The sequence below is a fragment of the Natator depressus genome, chromosome 3 (assembly GCF_965152275.1).
Source record: "Natator depressus isolate rNatDep1 chromosome 3, rNatDep2.hap1, whole genome shotgun sequence".
Classification (NCBI taxonomy): domain Eukaryota; kingdom Metazoa; phylum Chordata; order Testudines; family Cheloniidae; genus Natator; species Natator depressus.
The window spans coordinates 8,637,431-8,653,408 of NC_134236.1; the positions used below are offsets into that span (position 1 = coordinate 8,637,431).

A 15,978-nucleotide genomic window follows, 5' to 3' on the forward strand; every position below is an offset into this window, starting at 1 on the left:
CACACTGTCACCCACAACCGAGGCAGCCATATTTAACAACTGCCGCTCAACTACACTAATTCTAATAGACTGTAGCAGGTCAGCGATTACGTCATGGCTCTAACGCTTTGCGAGTGCAGGATAAGCAATAAGGAAAGGGATAAGAGAAAACTAAGATTTCAAAATAAATGACATGAGTTTTCAGAAAACAGAGACACTCCAGCTCAGAGAGTTTGTCACATAAACACCAAGACCCAGAGAGCTTTGTTCCTAATGGCAGGACTATTATGTGGCTGTTCTTTTCAGCCCCTAAGTAGCAGACATCAGCTATAGCTTCCCTCATACCAACAGACGTTATCTTCTGGGTACACTTATATAGGAAGAGAAAGTCTCTCTCAAAGGCTATACACACAGCAGCTTTGTGTAAGTGCCTCTTCTACATAGATCTATGAATGTTTTCAAAATGTAGCCAGTTAAAGAATTCTTTATTGAAAGTTGTTACCACTGGAGATTTTTCCTAAAAAACCAAAATAAAGCGCATACGTATTCATGCCTTTTGACTTTCCATTCTGGAGAAACTCATTTTACAGGGGAAACGGCCAATTTAAATTCAGCAGGAGTTTGAGCCCAGCCCAGAACTGAGCCATTTATGAGGTCTGGAAACTTTACACCATCCTCCTATTTAAAATATGAATTGATATTTAAGACTAAAAGCATCTTGGCTAAACTAATCATCGGACAGCAATATGAACAGAGAACTGCAAGGGATAAGAAAATCTCTGACCATGGTGGCATCCCTTCTCCTGGGCATGCTCCCCTTGTCTATGTATAGTCCTATTATTTCTAAGGTTTCAAGTACTTATAAGGCAGTTACTGAAAATGAAAAGTCTTTATTTATTTTTGGTGTTTTCACCATACTCAGCTGTGCTAATTCCTTTTACAATAAAATGGGTTACATATATTAGTGATTTTAGAGGTGCATAACCTTTAAAGGTCAGGATCTAAGCATACTGAATGTTGGCAGAATATGGCTCTTTGTCCCTCTCTAGCAGCTGCATCATGTAAGAGGTTTTGCATCTGCTGCTGCTTCGAATTTAATGGACCTGGTCCTTTAGCTCAAGCCCTAGACCAGGGGTTGGCAACCTTTCAGAAGTGGTGTGCCGAGTCTTCATTTATTCACTTTAATTTAAGGTTTCACGTGCCAGTCATACATTTTAACTTCTTTTAGAAGGTCTCTCTCTGTAAGTCGATATATTATATAACTAAACTATTGTCAGGTGTAAAGTAAACAAGGTTTTCAAAATGTTTAAGAAGCTTCATGTAAAATTAAATTAAAATGCTGATCTTACGCCGCCGGCCTGCTCGGCCCGCTGCCAGCCTGGGGTTCCGTTCACCTAGGCCGGCAGCAGGCTGAGTGAGGCCTGCGGCCAGGACCCCGGCTGGCAAGGGACTGGCAGTCAGAACCCCAGACCGGCAGTGGGCTGAGAGCGGCCGGGACCCCAGACTGGCAGTGGGTTGAGCGGCTCAGCCCACTGCCACTCAGCCCACTGCCTGTCTGGGGTTCCGTCCGCTGGTTCCTGCCAGCCAGCGTCCCGGCTGCTGGCCCCGTTCAGCCCCCTGCCAGTCTGGGATCCCAGCCCTGCCCACATAGAGTGGGTACCTACCTTCTCCCTGGCTCTAGCCCATTCTCTTTCTCTCTGCACTGAGCTGAGGGTGGGAGTGCACTGAGCACAGGGCTGGGGGTGAAGGAGCAGGCTGGCGGTTCGGGTGTAAAGTCTGGCCAGGAGCTAGAATGAGGGAGGGGGCTTAGGGTTGTGGCAGGAGGTTTGGGTGTGGAGTGCTTACCTGGGCAGCTCCCATTTGGTGTGAGGGTGCAGGTGGGAATGTGGGGGCAGGGGGGGGGGTACGCAGGAGCTCCAGTTTGGTGCTCAGGGTGAGGGTGGGAATGTGGGGGGTGCAAGAGTCAGGGCACAGGATGTGGGGGGGCTGCGTATGTGTGGGGGTGCAAGAGTCAGGGCAGGCGGCTGAGGGTGTGTGAGGAGGGTGCAGGAGTCAGGGCTGGGGTCATGGGGGGATGCAGGGGTCTGGGAAGAGGGCTGGATGTGTGTGTGAGGGGGTGCAGGGGTCAGGGCTGGGGTTGTGGGGGATGCAGTGATCAGGGCAGAGGGCTGGGGGTATGTGAGGGGGGTGCAGGAGTCAGGGCATGGGGCGTGGGGGTGTGTGAGGAGGGTTCAGGAGTCAGGGCAGAGGCCTTGGGGTGTGGGCTGGGGTCGTGGGGGTGCGCCCAGCCCCTTGCCCTGAGCGGCTCACGGCAGGGGGCTGGAGGGGATATGCCCTGATTCCACCCTCCTGCCCCAAGGCTCCTTCCTCAAGGCCCCGTCCCCACCTTTTCTCCGCCTCCTCCCCGGAGCAGGGAGTGCGCTGCAGCTCCGTTTCTCCCCCTCTCTCGCAAGGGCCATCAGCTGATCGGTGGTGGAGAGGGAGAGGAGGAGGGGCAGGAACCCAGCACGCTGGGGGAAGAGGCAGGGGAGGGTGGAGCTTGCCTGCTCTGCAGCAGTAGCCGGCAGGACCAAGCTTCTTCACCTTGCCCCCACCGGGGTGGGGGGGGGGAGGCGCGGAGAAGAGCGGGCCAGGGCGGGCAGGATTTTTAATGGCACGCTGCTGCCAGGGCGGCTGGGACCCCGGCAGGCAGCCGCGTGCCATTAAAAATCGGCTCGTGTGCCATCTTTGGCACGTGTGCCATAGGTTGCCAACCCCTGCACTAGAGGTTCACGCTTTTAGATCTAGAGGTCCCAGCTTCCATTCCCACTGATGCCCTAGATCAGGTGCATAGTTACAAAGTGGTCATTACCCACAGATGACCCTACTATTGTTGCAAGTGGTCACCAGGTTCCTGCAAAGCTAGCCCTAAAATCTGAGATGGCTGCCTGGATCTAGCTGCCATAATTTTGTCTGATCAGCTAATCTGATCATAGCTATGCACCAGCAAGTAAAGTCAACTTGCAAGTGTTCATTTACTTCATGAAATTACTGTACAATAAGACAACAGTCTTAAGGTTGCTTGGCAACAGAAGAATAAAATAAATTCTAGCAGCAGCAACGTCAGCTCCAGCTGGGGAAGAGAATGCTCCATGCACAATAACTTTGCAGCCTAATTCAGTTTCTTTATAGGCTTCTTTGACATGTTTTCACATATTTGCTTGGGCTGAAGCTTATGGTCTTCTCCAAACAACAACAGTTCAGCTGCTGTCCATGTGCACCAATCAGCAAGATGAAAGTATTCAGAAATCCAGGTGCCATCTTCTCCACAGGCAACTTCCTTCCTCCTTCAGATAAACCAAGTCACAATCCAGATATCCTTTTGGTGCTGAGTCAACTTGATCCAAGCGATTCCACAAACTACAGTCTTATAAGTGCAACTGAATAAGCACTTTACACGGAGGCCACTGTGGGCAGAACCGTAATAAGTCAGTGCTTATGACCACGATAGCTGGGACAAGGCACAACATAGGCAAACGGTGTGCAATTTCCTCACACAGCTCTGCCACTGCTTCTCAGTCTTGGCCTCCCTACTACTACTGTCCTAAGCCAAAGCGATATCATACCGAACTGTCTTTCTGAGGATAAGACCAACTGCCAAGCTCATTTCACTTGTGAGCCAAGGCAAGTCCTCAAGTCCTAGGTCTCTGGTCTGGGAAACCTAGTGGAAAACTTAACTCAGAAACTGATCCTTGTATTTCATATAAGACCTGTGATCTCCTGCACCTACTGACTTCAGAAGGAGAAGAGGACACTCAATACTTTGTAGGAGGTACCTAGCGTCTCACAGGGTTGCGCTCATAGAAGAGTTCTGCACTACAGCCTCCCAAGTCTTTAAGCTTTCCGCCAAAGAGACGCCAAAGAGATGGAAAGCAAAGAGTAGGATTATGTGGTTAACTTTCATCCTGCAAAAGGTTAACAACAGGGGTTTCAATGTTCTGTACTAGGTCCCAAGTTGTTTAATATAGTTATTAACGATCTGGAAAAGGGATAAGTAGTGAGATAACAAAATTTGCAGATGAGACAAAGTTGTTTAGGTTAGTCAGCCCCAGAGAGGGCTGTGAACAACTTCACGGAGACTTACCCAAGCTAGGTGAACGGGCAACACGATGGCAAATGTCATTCACCATTGATACATGCAAAGTAATGCACGCTAGAGAGGAAAAATGTAAACTACTGGTACACTTTAAAGGGTTCTACATTAACGGTCAGCCCAAGAAAGGGATACGGGTGTCACTACAGACAGATCAATAAAAACCTCTGCTCAGTGCACAACTGCAGTCAAAAACGCCAACAAGAAGTTAGGATCTATAAGGAATGAGATGGAGAATAATAATGAAAATATTATAATGCCCTTATATAAACCAATGGTGCAGCCTCATCTAATTACTGCATATAATGCTGGTCACCCGATCTCCAAAAGAATACTGCAGAACTGGAGGAGATTCAGGGAAGAGCAACAAGAGTGATCGAGGCCTGGAAAACCTCTCCTACGCAGAGAGACTGAAAAGGTTGGGATCGTTACCTTAGAAAGGAGATGAATATGAGGGGACCTGATAGAAGTCTATAAAATAATAAATAATCTGGAGAAGAGAGATCAGCAGCATTTCTTCTTCCAGTCTCATGCCATGAGAACGAGGAGACATGCAATAAAATTAGGGTGGCAAATTCAAAGCCAATAAAAGGAAATACTTTTTTTCACACAATGTGTAATTAAGATGTGAACCTCACTGCCACTGAAAGTCACTGAAACCAAGAATTTAACAAGAATAAATGGGACTGGACAGTTATATTGATGTCAAGAATATCCTGAGTTATCATAATTAATGGCAATAAAAATATTGGAAGGGATATTAAACTGTGTGCTTCAGGGCTCACACTAATCTCAAACTACTAGAGATCAGGAAGAGACCTACGTAGGGGACAGATTATCCCACATCTGCCTTTGACAGGGTTCTTACAACTTCCTCTGAAGTGTCTGGTTCTGGGCCCTGTTGGAGACAGGACACTGGACTCAATGGACCTTGGGTCTGATCCAGTCTGGCAGTTCCTATGGTCATATGGTTTCCTTGGCTTCCAGTGGAAGGTGAGTGATCCTGGGTCTGTGACTTCCTGTGATCCATTCCCTGCTGCGGAGCTGCCATTACAGAACTTCTCTTCCTTCACTGAGGATGAAACATATGGGTCTCTTCTGAGATCATCTTTAATATCTCGCCATGTTGACGGGGAGAGGTGGAGATAGAGTAGCAATACCCTCCCTTCCTGGAGGCCCCTGCAGCATAGTCTGGAAAGCAGGAATACCTAGGTCTCCAGCATTATGCCACTAGTACCATCAGATGCCGACCACACTAATCTAATTCGTTGCCTGAACTGGGATCCTCACTCCTGAAGCTTCTTATACACCTTCTTCTGAGCCTCTGGGGAGAGTGTAACCGAAGTCATTTGCAGTCATGAAACCCCAGCCTGCTCACAGAGTTTAATGTTGCCATTCAAAAGCAGTTTATTCATTCCAAGTTTTATGGAAAGATCTTTAGACCAATTTCCAGGGGAATATGGCCCTTGCACTAAACTCTAAACAGCTTTCTCTGGAGCTGGCAATTTAGTTTGACAATATCTGTCTAGAAACAGGTACAGGAAAGCAAGGTCTGTTTGCCTCTTTTTCGCAGTAATGCAGAATTTAAAAAAAAAAAAAAAAAAAAAAAGCTGTCTTATTTCAAACATTCACACTGAAGTGGATTAACTTCAGTTCCAAGACACCACAGCAGTATTCCCCAGCAGGTAAGTGGAATAAAGGAAAGGGGCTGACAAAGTAGTGCATGCCCTTTTCCAGACACTGCAGTGAAGGTGGGAGTGGCTTCAGTACAGTGTCTTTCAGCACCAATGTACGCAGTGGTGTTGCAGCTGTGTTGGTCCCATGACGTTAGAGAGACACGGTGGGTGAGGTAATATCTTTTATTAATGATCTGGAGGATGGCGTGGATTGCACCCTCAGCAAGTTTGCAGATGACACTAAACTGGGAGGAGTGGTAGATATGCTGAAGGGTAGGGATAGGACAAAGAGGGACCTAGACAAATCAGAAGATTGGGCCAAAAGAAATCTGATGAGGTTCAACCTGAACAAGTGCAGAGTCCTGCACTTAGGATGGAAGAATCCCATGCACAGCTACAGACTAGGGACCGAGTGGCTAGGCAGCAGTTCTGCAGATAAGGACGTAGGGGTTACAGTGGACAAGAAGCTGGATATGAGTCAACAGTGTGCTCTTGTTGCCAAGAAGGCTAACAGCATTTTGGGCAGTATAAGTAGGAGCATTGCCAGCAGATCAAGGGACGTGATCATTCCCCTCTATTCGGCATTGGTGAGGCCTCATCTGGAGTACTCTGTCCAGTTTTGGGCCCCACACTTCAAGGATATGGAAAAATTGGAAAGAGTCCAGCAGAGGGCAACAAAAATGATTAGGGGGCTGGAGCACATGACTTATGAGGAGAGGTTGAGGGAACTGGGATTATTTAGTCTGTAGAAGAGAAGAAGAGGGGGGATCTGATAGCTGCTTTCAATTACCTGAAAGGGGGTTTCAAAGAGGATGGATCTAGACTGTTCTCAGTGGTAGCAGATGACAGAACAAGAAGTAATGGTCTCAAGTTGCAGTGGGGGAGGTTTAGGTTGGATATTAGGAAAAACTATTTCGCTAGGAGGGTGGTGAAGCACTGGAATAGGTTACCTAGGGGGGTGGTGGAATCTCCTTCCTTTGAGGTTTTTAAGGTCAGGCTTGACAAAGCCCTGGCTGGGATGATTTAGTTGGGGATTGGTCCTGCTTTGAGCAGGGGCTTGGACTACATGACCTCCTGAGCTCTCTTCCAACCCTGATATTCTAAGATTGGACCAACTTCTGTTGGTGAGCGAGACAAGCTTTCTAACTTACACAGATCTTCTTCAGCTCCATGTAAGCTTAAACGCATGTCTCTCTCACCAACAGAAGCTGGTCCAATAAAAGATATTACCTCACCCACCTTGTCTTTCAATGCCAATGTTAATCAAATTTTCTGCTTTCCCTTATTCGCTGCTTGGAGAAAGCTGGGTGGGATTGTTTTGCCTTGCCTACCTTGCATAGTGCCGCTGTCAGAATTGGTTTTCAAAACACAGGTCTAACATTACCTCACCTTATCTAGAGTAGAATTCAGACACAAGGCCTTTGCCCCATGTAAACCTTTGGCTCTGCACAGGGTGAATTTAACTTATCTTGGTGCCCTCTCTGCTATACTTTTATATTGGTAGATCCCCCCAGAAACTGCAGGCATAACCTAGTAGGGCGCAGAAGGCCCAGATCAGCAGATCCCTGCGGGAGCACATACCTATATCAGGCTGGAAGGGGTTTGGTCCAGTTACTGTCCCCCTGCCCTGCTCTGACAGTAACCTGGAATGCGGACTGATGCCATTCATTGCAGGACAATGAGCTGGCCTGAGCTGAACTGGCTCCACGGGGTCGCAGAACTCAAATGGGGACCGGCCAGCCTGCATGCCCTGCCCGCCGTTAATAGCTAGAGATTCATTAAATAATAAATAAGCATAACTCAGACAGCTTCCGAGGGCTCATCACGACATTACCATTGCTTGACTGATTCATCCTGCGAGCCAAAGGAGCTGACATCAGTGACTTTGGAGGGCAAAAGAGGGATTGGTGTGGGAATGGCCTACTCATGGCACTCGGGACTACAGACTGACAGATGTGACTTCATTGCTCAGAGGCCACCCCAGGGAATCACACCTTAGGAATGCATGCAAACAAGGACACTACGCTGCCGATCAGCACTGGGGCTCTGATTTAGTATTTCTGAGAAGGCAGACAATCCATGCTGCTGCCACAATGGTGCGGTAGAGAAAGGGACCGGCACCCCAGTCGTTAAGCTGGGTAAGTGAAGGGATACACAGGGTAGCCCATGCTTCAAGTCAGAGGATATGCAGAGGGCAGCTAGGTTTGACTGGATTCTTGTGCCTATGTATTATATGAAATAAGCAGGTCTTGAACCCCAGTGCAAGAACTGCACAAACCTCACTTTCACTTCAGGTCAACCCAGGAGCCCCTTGCGGGGATAATTCACAGCTGCCCGCTCACTGTCGTCAAAACTTGATCCAAGTACATACAGCAGGACCTCACTAACCCACACAGGGTGAAATTCACCCCTGTGCAGTGGGCCAACTCTAAGCCTTAAGGGGGATTTAAGTGATACCCATGCCTCAGGCAGGCCCACTATACAGGGCTGAATTTCAGCCACCATTCACCATACCCTCTGCTCTTTTCAGCTGTGATTTAGTGGGAAAAAGACTGTAGTGGGGTCCCATCTTTATTCACCCTGTAGAATCATCTGGACCGTCAAAGTTTTGTATCTCTTGATCATAGCTTAGACTGGGTTTCAACCCTGTGCAAAGCACTAGTGCAGAGCACACGCCTTGCACGGACTGAGTGTCCATGGAATGACCAGGCATCTCATGGCAGAGATGAAGTGCGTTTTCCGAGTTAACCATTGTAATCCACGCACAGTTTAACCCAACAGCACTAACTTAAAGGAAACTGGTTTCCTTGTGGGCACTTGGGCTTGAGATACAGTATCATTTCCCAGCAAGAATATGTAAATTCTGGATTATATGGGGAGTCGATGTTGGGAGTTTAAAGCACAGAGTTGGACACATCTCGCCATAAATGTACTCCTACTCTTTGCCAATCTCTGTTTCAACCGTCTGATAGAAGGTTCCCTTGTCTCCCAAAGACAATAAAGTCCCATTATAATTATACTCCTGTCACTACATTATGAATGCCCTAGTACTCCGTTCCTGAAAGTGCTGTCCATTTGAGTCTTTAGAATAAGAGTCCTTGGCATGCAAATAATAGGCTTGAGTGATAAGCGGCTGTCTGATCTTTAGCTTCGAATTCAGTGGAGAGGTGATGGGACAAATTGGTCAATGGCTATGATTAGAGCTGACAGCTCCTTTTCAAACTGCCAGACATTCCCCCTATTGTGGAAAGGCATAGCATGGCTCTCTGATGCATTTAGTCTCAGTGCAGCTGTCATTCAAAGCCCTCACCAGGTTTATTGCCCGGTATAGTATCTCCTATCCAACTCGGGCTCCTATGTTTCCTCTCATAGCTGATATCGTGATCTTAGAGTCACATGGTGGCTCTTGATTCAGATAATATCCTCTCTTTACAGCATATGTAACACATAACCATGTCACCCTCTAGTGGCTGGTCCCAGTGACTATAACAACCTGCTTGCAACTAATGGAGTTTTTCTTTAATTTGGTGCTAGAGGCCTATTTCCCAAGGATGACTGGTGTGTGTAGTGTGATAGACCCAGGCCAGTTGGGTACAGCAGAGTAGTCCTATTGGGATCCAGGTACAGCAGAGTAGTAGAAGGCAGATATACTGGCCACTGGATAAGCAGTTTTCTGTTCCCTGACTGACCAGAACAGGGGCTGCTCTAGGCCAGGGTGGACGCATGACTTCAATTAGCCTGCAAAGAGTCAGCTGAAGCCGTTAAGCTAATGAGAACACCTGACTCCAATTAACCTGCACAGAGTCAGGTGAGGCTGTTAAGCTAATGTGAACACCTGACTCTAATTAAGGCCCTTCTGATACTATAAAAGGGCTCACTCCAGGCAGGCCGAGGAGAGCCAGGGGAGAGGAAATGTGGCTGAAGGACTGGGTAGTGAAGACACCCTCAAGCCACTGGAAAGGGAGCCCTAAGGTAAGGGTGAAGAAGGTGTTAAGAGGGAGAAATGGGAGAGCTGTGGGGAACTGACCCAGGGAAATGTAACAACTCTGGCAGTGAAAGTTCAGCTGCCAACAGCTGCTGCCACTAGGGTCCCTAGGCCAGAACCTGGAGTAGAGGGCGGGCCCGGGTTCCCCCCAACCCGCCACTACAGAAACACCTCCTGGGAGGGGAAGACAGGCCCCTCTCAGGACAAGAGGCTAAACTGTTCTGGAACAAGTCTGCAGGGACAACAGAGACTGTGGGAGTTCTCTCACCAACCTTTTTGCTGGCTTATGATGAAAAGGGCTCAGACTGTAACCCTGGCCCTAGAGAGAGAGGGGCTACGTGGAGGGTCGCAGTGAGCCTCTGAGGCTAGCGTAAACCGCCTGGAAGTGCGGGACCCACGGAGACAAGGTTGGAGTTCTGCCACAGTAGCTACAGAATATTCTCAGAGTTCAGGCCTCCAGAGCAGAACTTTGCTCCTGCTTACAACACTCGGTAATTTTTTTACCCTTCTAAAGATGCCAAATCTACATAAGAATGGCCTTACTGGGTCCATCTAGCCCAGTATCATGTCTTCTGACAGTAGCCACTGCCATGTGCTTCAGAAGGAATGAACAGAACAGGACAATTATCTAGTGACCCATCCCGTGTCATCCAGTCCCAGCTTCTGACAGTCAGAGGTTTAGGGACACCAACATCATGGAGTTGTCTCGCTGCCCATTGTGGCTAATAGCCATTCATGGACCTATCCTCCATGAACTTATCTAGTTCTTTTTTGAACTGTTATACTTTTGGCCTTCACAACATTCCCTGCCAATGAGTTCTACAGGTTGACTCTGTGTGGTGTGAACAAGTACTTTCTTTTGTTTGTTTTCAACCTACTGCCTATTAATTTAATTTGTGACCCCTAATTCTTATGTTATATGAAGGGGTAAAGAACACTTCCTCATTTACTTTCCCCTCCATCATTCATGATTTTCTAGACCTCTGTCACACCCTCCATCAGTCGCCTCTTTTCTAAACTGAACAGTCCCAGTCTTTTTAATGTCTCTTCATCTGGAAGCTGTCCCAGACCCCTCACCATTGTTGCTCAACTTCTCTGTACTTTTTCAAATTCTAAGATCTTTTTTGAGATGGAGTGACCAGAACTGCCTACAGTATTCAAAGTTTGGGCATATTATGGATTTAGATAGCGGCATTATGATATTTACTATCTTATTATCTATCCCTTTCCTAATGGCTCCTTACATTCTGTTAGATTTTTTGACTGCCGTTGCACACTGAGTGGATGATTTCAGAGAATTATCCACGAGTCCAAAATCTCTTTCTTGAGTAGTAACAGCTAATTTAGACTTCGTCATTTTGTATGTATAGTTGGGATTATTTGTTTTCCAACGTGCATTACTTTGTCCTTATCAACACTGAATTTCATTTCCCATTCTGAAAGTCCAAGTACATAGGGTCAGGTTTTCGAGAGCTCAGAACACGCTGCGACACTTACAGGCAGATTCTGAGAGCTCAGTATGCTGAGTGCATGCTGGGAGCTGAGCTCTCTGGAAAACCTGGCCATTTTTTTTGGGCACTGAACTCTTCTCACCATCTGGCTCTGATCGTAGATGACAAATGCTTTTGAAAATCTGGCTTTTGTGCTCAAGAGGTGCTACTTCGCTATAGGTAATTGTGTAGAGTCCTGTTAGCACTGTTAATCCACCGTCTTACTTGGGCTGTTAGTAGTTAATTTTCTCACTTAATGTAAGCTTAGCATAACCGATTGTAGCATTTTGTTAGTGCTGAGAAGGGCTTGTCAGATTGGTGTTATGCAGTTCACTGCAGCTACTCTGGCTCCTTACCATGGGATCACCCTTGTCCACATGTTTGTTTGACCCCCTCAAAAATTCTACTAGATTGGTGAGGCATGATTTTCCTTTACAACAGCTGTGCTGATTCTTCCCCAGTGTATCGTGTTCATCTGTGTCTCTGATAATTCTGTTCTGTACTATCATTTCAACCAATTTGCCTGGTACTGAAGTCAGACTTACCCGCGGCCTGTAATTGCCAGGATCGCCTCTGGATCCTTTTTAAAAAAATTGGTATTACATTAGCTATCTTCCAGTCATCTAGTACAGAAGCTGATTTAAGCAATAGGCCACATACCAAAATTAGTGGTTATGCAATGTCATATGCGAGTTCCTTCAGAACTCTTGGGTGAATACCTTCTGGTCCTGCTGACTTATTATGTTTAATTTATCAATTTGTTCCAGAACTTCCTCTGACACCTGAAACTAGAGTCCTATGAAAACATTCCAGGCTGTTCATTTACCCCCTTCCTGCCAAACCAATTTTGTGGGCTTCGTCCTGATTTCTGCATGAGACAGGAGAGCCGGCCAACGGCCTCATTATCTCTATTTGCTGAATAAGTGATGTGTGGATTATCCCTCCCACGGCAGAACATTAAACAGCAGCTAATTGGTTTATACCTGGGATTATTCTGCCAATCATTAGCTTTTCTTTTTAGAATTCCCTTCCCACTCCCTCTCCCTCTTTCAGACAGTCCTGTTCATTAGCAAAACTCTGCACCTCCACTCTTAAGACTCAGTGTAATTCTCAGTAACAAGATGAATATATTTCTGCTTGTGGTGACATAATGGATGTAACAAACACTACTCTGTTTCACCCAAAGCTCAAAATAAAAACCCGGGATAGGTAAGCCCTCACAAAGCTGGAACCTGGTTACACTCTGTGCACTGGGGCTGCAAGGGGGAGGATTTCCCAGAACTGAAGCTGATAAGTGAGAGCAGCCTGAGCTGAGGGAAACCTATCAGAAGGAATACAACCGGCACTCCTGGGGGGGAAGCCCGTGAGTGCTAAGTAAAAGCACCACAAGGTTTATTACACTTCCACTGAAAAGAGCGGAAAACCCGGGCTTTGCTAAAGTTGCTTTGTGCTGCCTCACCTCTGAAAATCAGGGCATTTATTCAGGTATCTAAATAGGGATGTGGGTGACGAAACTCTAAGCACCCAAATTGATAGTGATGCTTCAAAACCACACGCAGCAACCCGCTCCTTACTGAGCCCAGTTGGCACATTGACTCCCCAACTCCTAATTTGTGAAGGAATGTATCCCTGTCCTCTTACTCACTCGTGTCATGGCTATTTGAAATGCAAATAGATGTCTGCTAGTGAACACATCTCTGCAAGGTCACTAAGCTTTAAGATACAAAATACAATTAAGAGGACACACTGGCCCCAGTGTACCACATAAAGCTAATGCTGTATCCCTAGAAGTCCACTACAATGACAAGAGATGAACTCTCTCTCCCAAATACTGGAAAAGGGTCTTGCGGATTAGCACGAGAGAGCAGAGCTATTGGCACTGACACGTACTATTAAGCCCCATTGGAGTTCTTGCTGCAGCGCTGGGCTGGAGGGGGGCTGCCAGAATCTCAGGTTTGACCGCAACACCAGCCATGCTGCTTTCGGTTCTATCTGTCCCACACAAGCCTGGCAACTGGGCTGCTTTCTCCAGCGAAGGCAGCAGCTGATCGAGCTGGTCAAGGTCAGCAGCAAACTAAGGAAGGAAACAAGGTCACAGGTCAGTCACTGAGCCTCTTTGGGCAGCAAAATCTCTTTACACACAGAAAAAATTCAGAAACAGTTCCTCCCGCCCCCCCAAAATTAACTGGCTCATTCAAGTTACATGCAAAGAAGGCAATCAGGACTCATTCTGTCCCCGGCAGGTCAAGCATTTTGCAATGTAGTTTTCTTCTGGCTACCCACCCCAAATGCTGGTGTAAAGGCCTCTGTTGGAATTACTTTTGTGCAGCACAGAAACAGGGTCTGATTTACCACTCACTATGTTACCTCCTGGCTTACAGCTGCATATCTCCACGGATTTCAGTGGAACTACCCATGTGAAGCCGGAACACAGGGGAAAATCAGGCCCCTAGCCTCTAGAATGAGCCTAGAGCATTACACAGAAGATGCAAAATCAACATCTTGGGTATGAGATGCTACCATTTCATGTCCATTAGATACCTAGAGCCCACCTAGCAGGGGGTAGTTTGCTCTGCCAAAACATGTAGAGACAGATGGCCTTGTGGTTATGGCACTGGACTGGGACTTGGGAAAGCTGGGTTCAATTCTTGACTGCCACCAGCTTCTTGTGTGACCTTATGCAAGCCTCTCTGTGTGCCTCGGTTCCCTGTCTGTAAAATGGGGATAATATTTCCTTTCCCCACCCTTTGTCTGTCTTGCCTAGTCAGATTGCAAACTCTATAGGGCAGCGACTGTCTCTCACTACATCTGTACAGTACTGAGCACAATGACACTCTGATCTCAATGGAGGCTTCTAGGCACAACAATAAAACAAATATTATTAATGGCTTACGTGGGCATTGACTTGAATGGGCCCTGGACACCTATAGCCATTTGGCAGGAGGTAATTTGCTCTATTAATACATATACATTTACACTGATGTAAAAAATGGCCTCTTCTGAAAAATATAAGATACTTTGTAGAACAGCCCTCCAAACCTCTACTTATACATTTGCCTAGGGCAAGTAATTATTCTCGATGGTCTAGTAATATATTATTTAGCTTTTCCAATCTTCTTCATAGCAAAGAATAGGAGAGTAGATGTTTGGCCTGGGGACCCAAATAAATGGGGAAGTTACTGAGGAAGGGATTCGCACCAGGGGATATAATGGAGATCCTGGTAAGCAATAGTTTGGGATTAAAGGGACTAAGCTAAATTAGGTTTTGGTTTAAAAAAAAAATGATCCCAAGGGAAGACAATTTTAAAAAAAATCTCAATCTAAGTACACATTGAAACACGCTTCCACAAGAGCCAGTGGTCGGCGGGCAAAGAGCACGCCTGTTGAGCGACGTGTGTACTTACAGGCAATTCCTTTCCAGATTATTAGGCTGACCTACCTTTGCATTTGACTGACAGATGCAGAGAATTAAGTTTAGGTCACAGTGAGGTTTAGCAGAAAGTTGGCTAATTAGCTGGGACACAAGGTTGGAGCTGACAGGCCCATGGCCTATGATAAATATAACCAGATTTACCAATAGCCTAGGGTATATAAACAGCTGTGCGTTTCACAGAGGAGTCAATACGTCAGCAATGCTATGGAGAAATTAGCTGTGAGATCAAACTGCAGCTCCAGCCAGGGGAAGGTTCCTTTGCCTGGAGGGCTGCTCACTTTGGGGCAGCTCAGAGCTGGCCTTATTCTTGTGCTGCTCTGCAAAAATGGATTCAAGCTTCTTAAAGAGCTGCCTTCTTGGGCAGCCTGGCTCTGGCAATAGCAAACTTTGACAAGTGTCTACAATGGGCTGACAGAATGCTCGAAAGGAAACAGCCTCTGCAACTAGCCTCTTAGGGTATGTCTACACTGCAGTGAGACACCCAGGAATGGCCCACGCCTACTGACTCTGGCTCGCGGGGCTCAGGCTAAGGGGCTATCTAATTGTGGTGTAGACGTTTGGGCTTGGGCTGGGACCCGGGCTCTAGAACTTCACAAGGTGGGAGGGTCCCAGAGCTTAGGCTCCACCACGAGCCCCAACGTCTACATCGCAGTCAAACAGTCCCTTAGCCCAAGCCCTGTGAGCCCAAGTCACCTGGCATGGGCCAGCCACGGCTGTCTCATTGCAGTGTAGACATACCCGTATGGAACTAATGCCAGGGAAGCCCTCCAGCAAGCAGCAGGGATGGAGGGAAATGGCTTCCTAGCCAGAAGAAAAGTTCAGATCCCTCTTGGAAATGAGGGTCAGATAGTTCATTCTCTCTTTTTACGGATATACAGAAGTTACATATGTCAAGTCTTCCTCCTCCCACATGATGCAAACCACCTCTTAGAGCCCATAAGGCACTGGGAATGCCAGACAGCCTCCCAGGGGATAAGCGGCCTGTTCTAGTGACTGCTAAATTTGTTCCAGTTCAGATGCAGAAAGCCACAGCCAGCGAGTGAGGGGAGCAAAGGCACTCAGCTGTCACCGTCAAGTGAGCAGCCTGAGAGCCCAGAAAAAATTTAGAACATAGCAACTGCCAGATGAAATCAGACCAATAGCCTATCTAGTCCAGTATCCTGTCTCCATGAGTGGCCAGCAGGAGCCGCTTCAGAGGAAGGTTGACTCTTTGCTTCCTCCAACAGGAATTTATGGGTAAGTTTCTTTTTAATCCCCATTTGGTTAAAAGTATATTAATCCAG

General features: G+C 47.0%; 1 protein-coding gene across 7 annotated transcripts in view; it reads right to left on the bottom strand.

The window, feature by feature from the left end:
• NCOA1 (nuclear receptor coactivator 1) overlaps positions 1–15,978 on the bottom strand; it is a 345,055-nt gene that overhangs the window by 32,476 nt on the left and 296,601 nt on the right. For all 7 annotated transcript variants that reach the window (XM_074947374.1, XM_074947373.1, XM_074947370.1 and 4 more), the window contains one exon: positions 13,153–13,336. In XM_074947374.1, the coding sequence (XP_074803475.1) occupies positions 13,153–13,336 (184 nt within the window). The remainder of the gene's footprint in view (positions 1–13,152; positions 13,337–15,978) is intronic.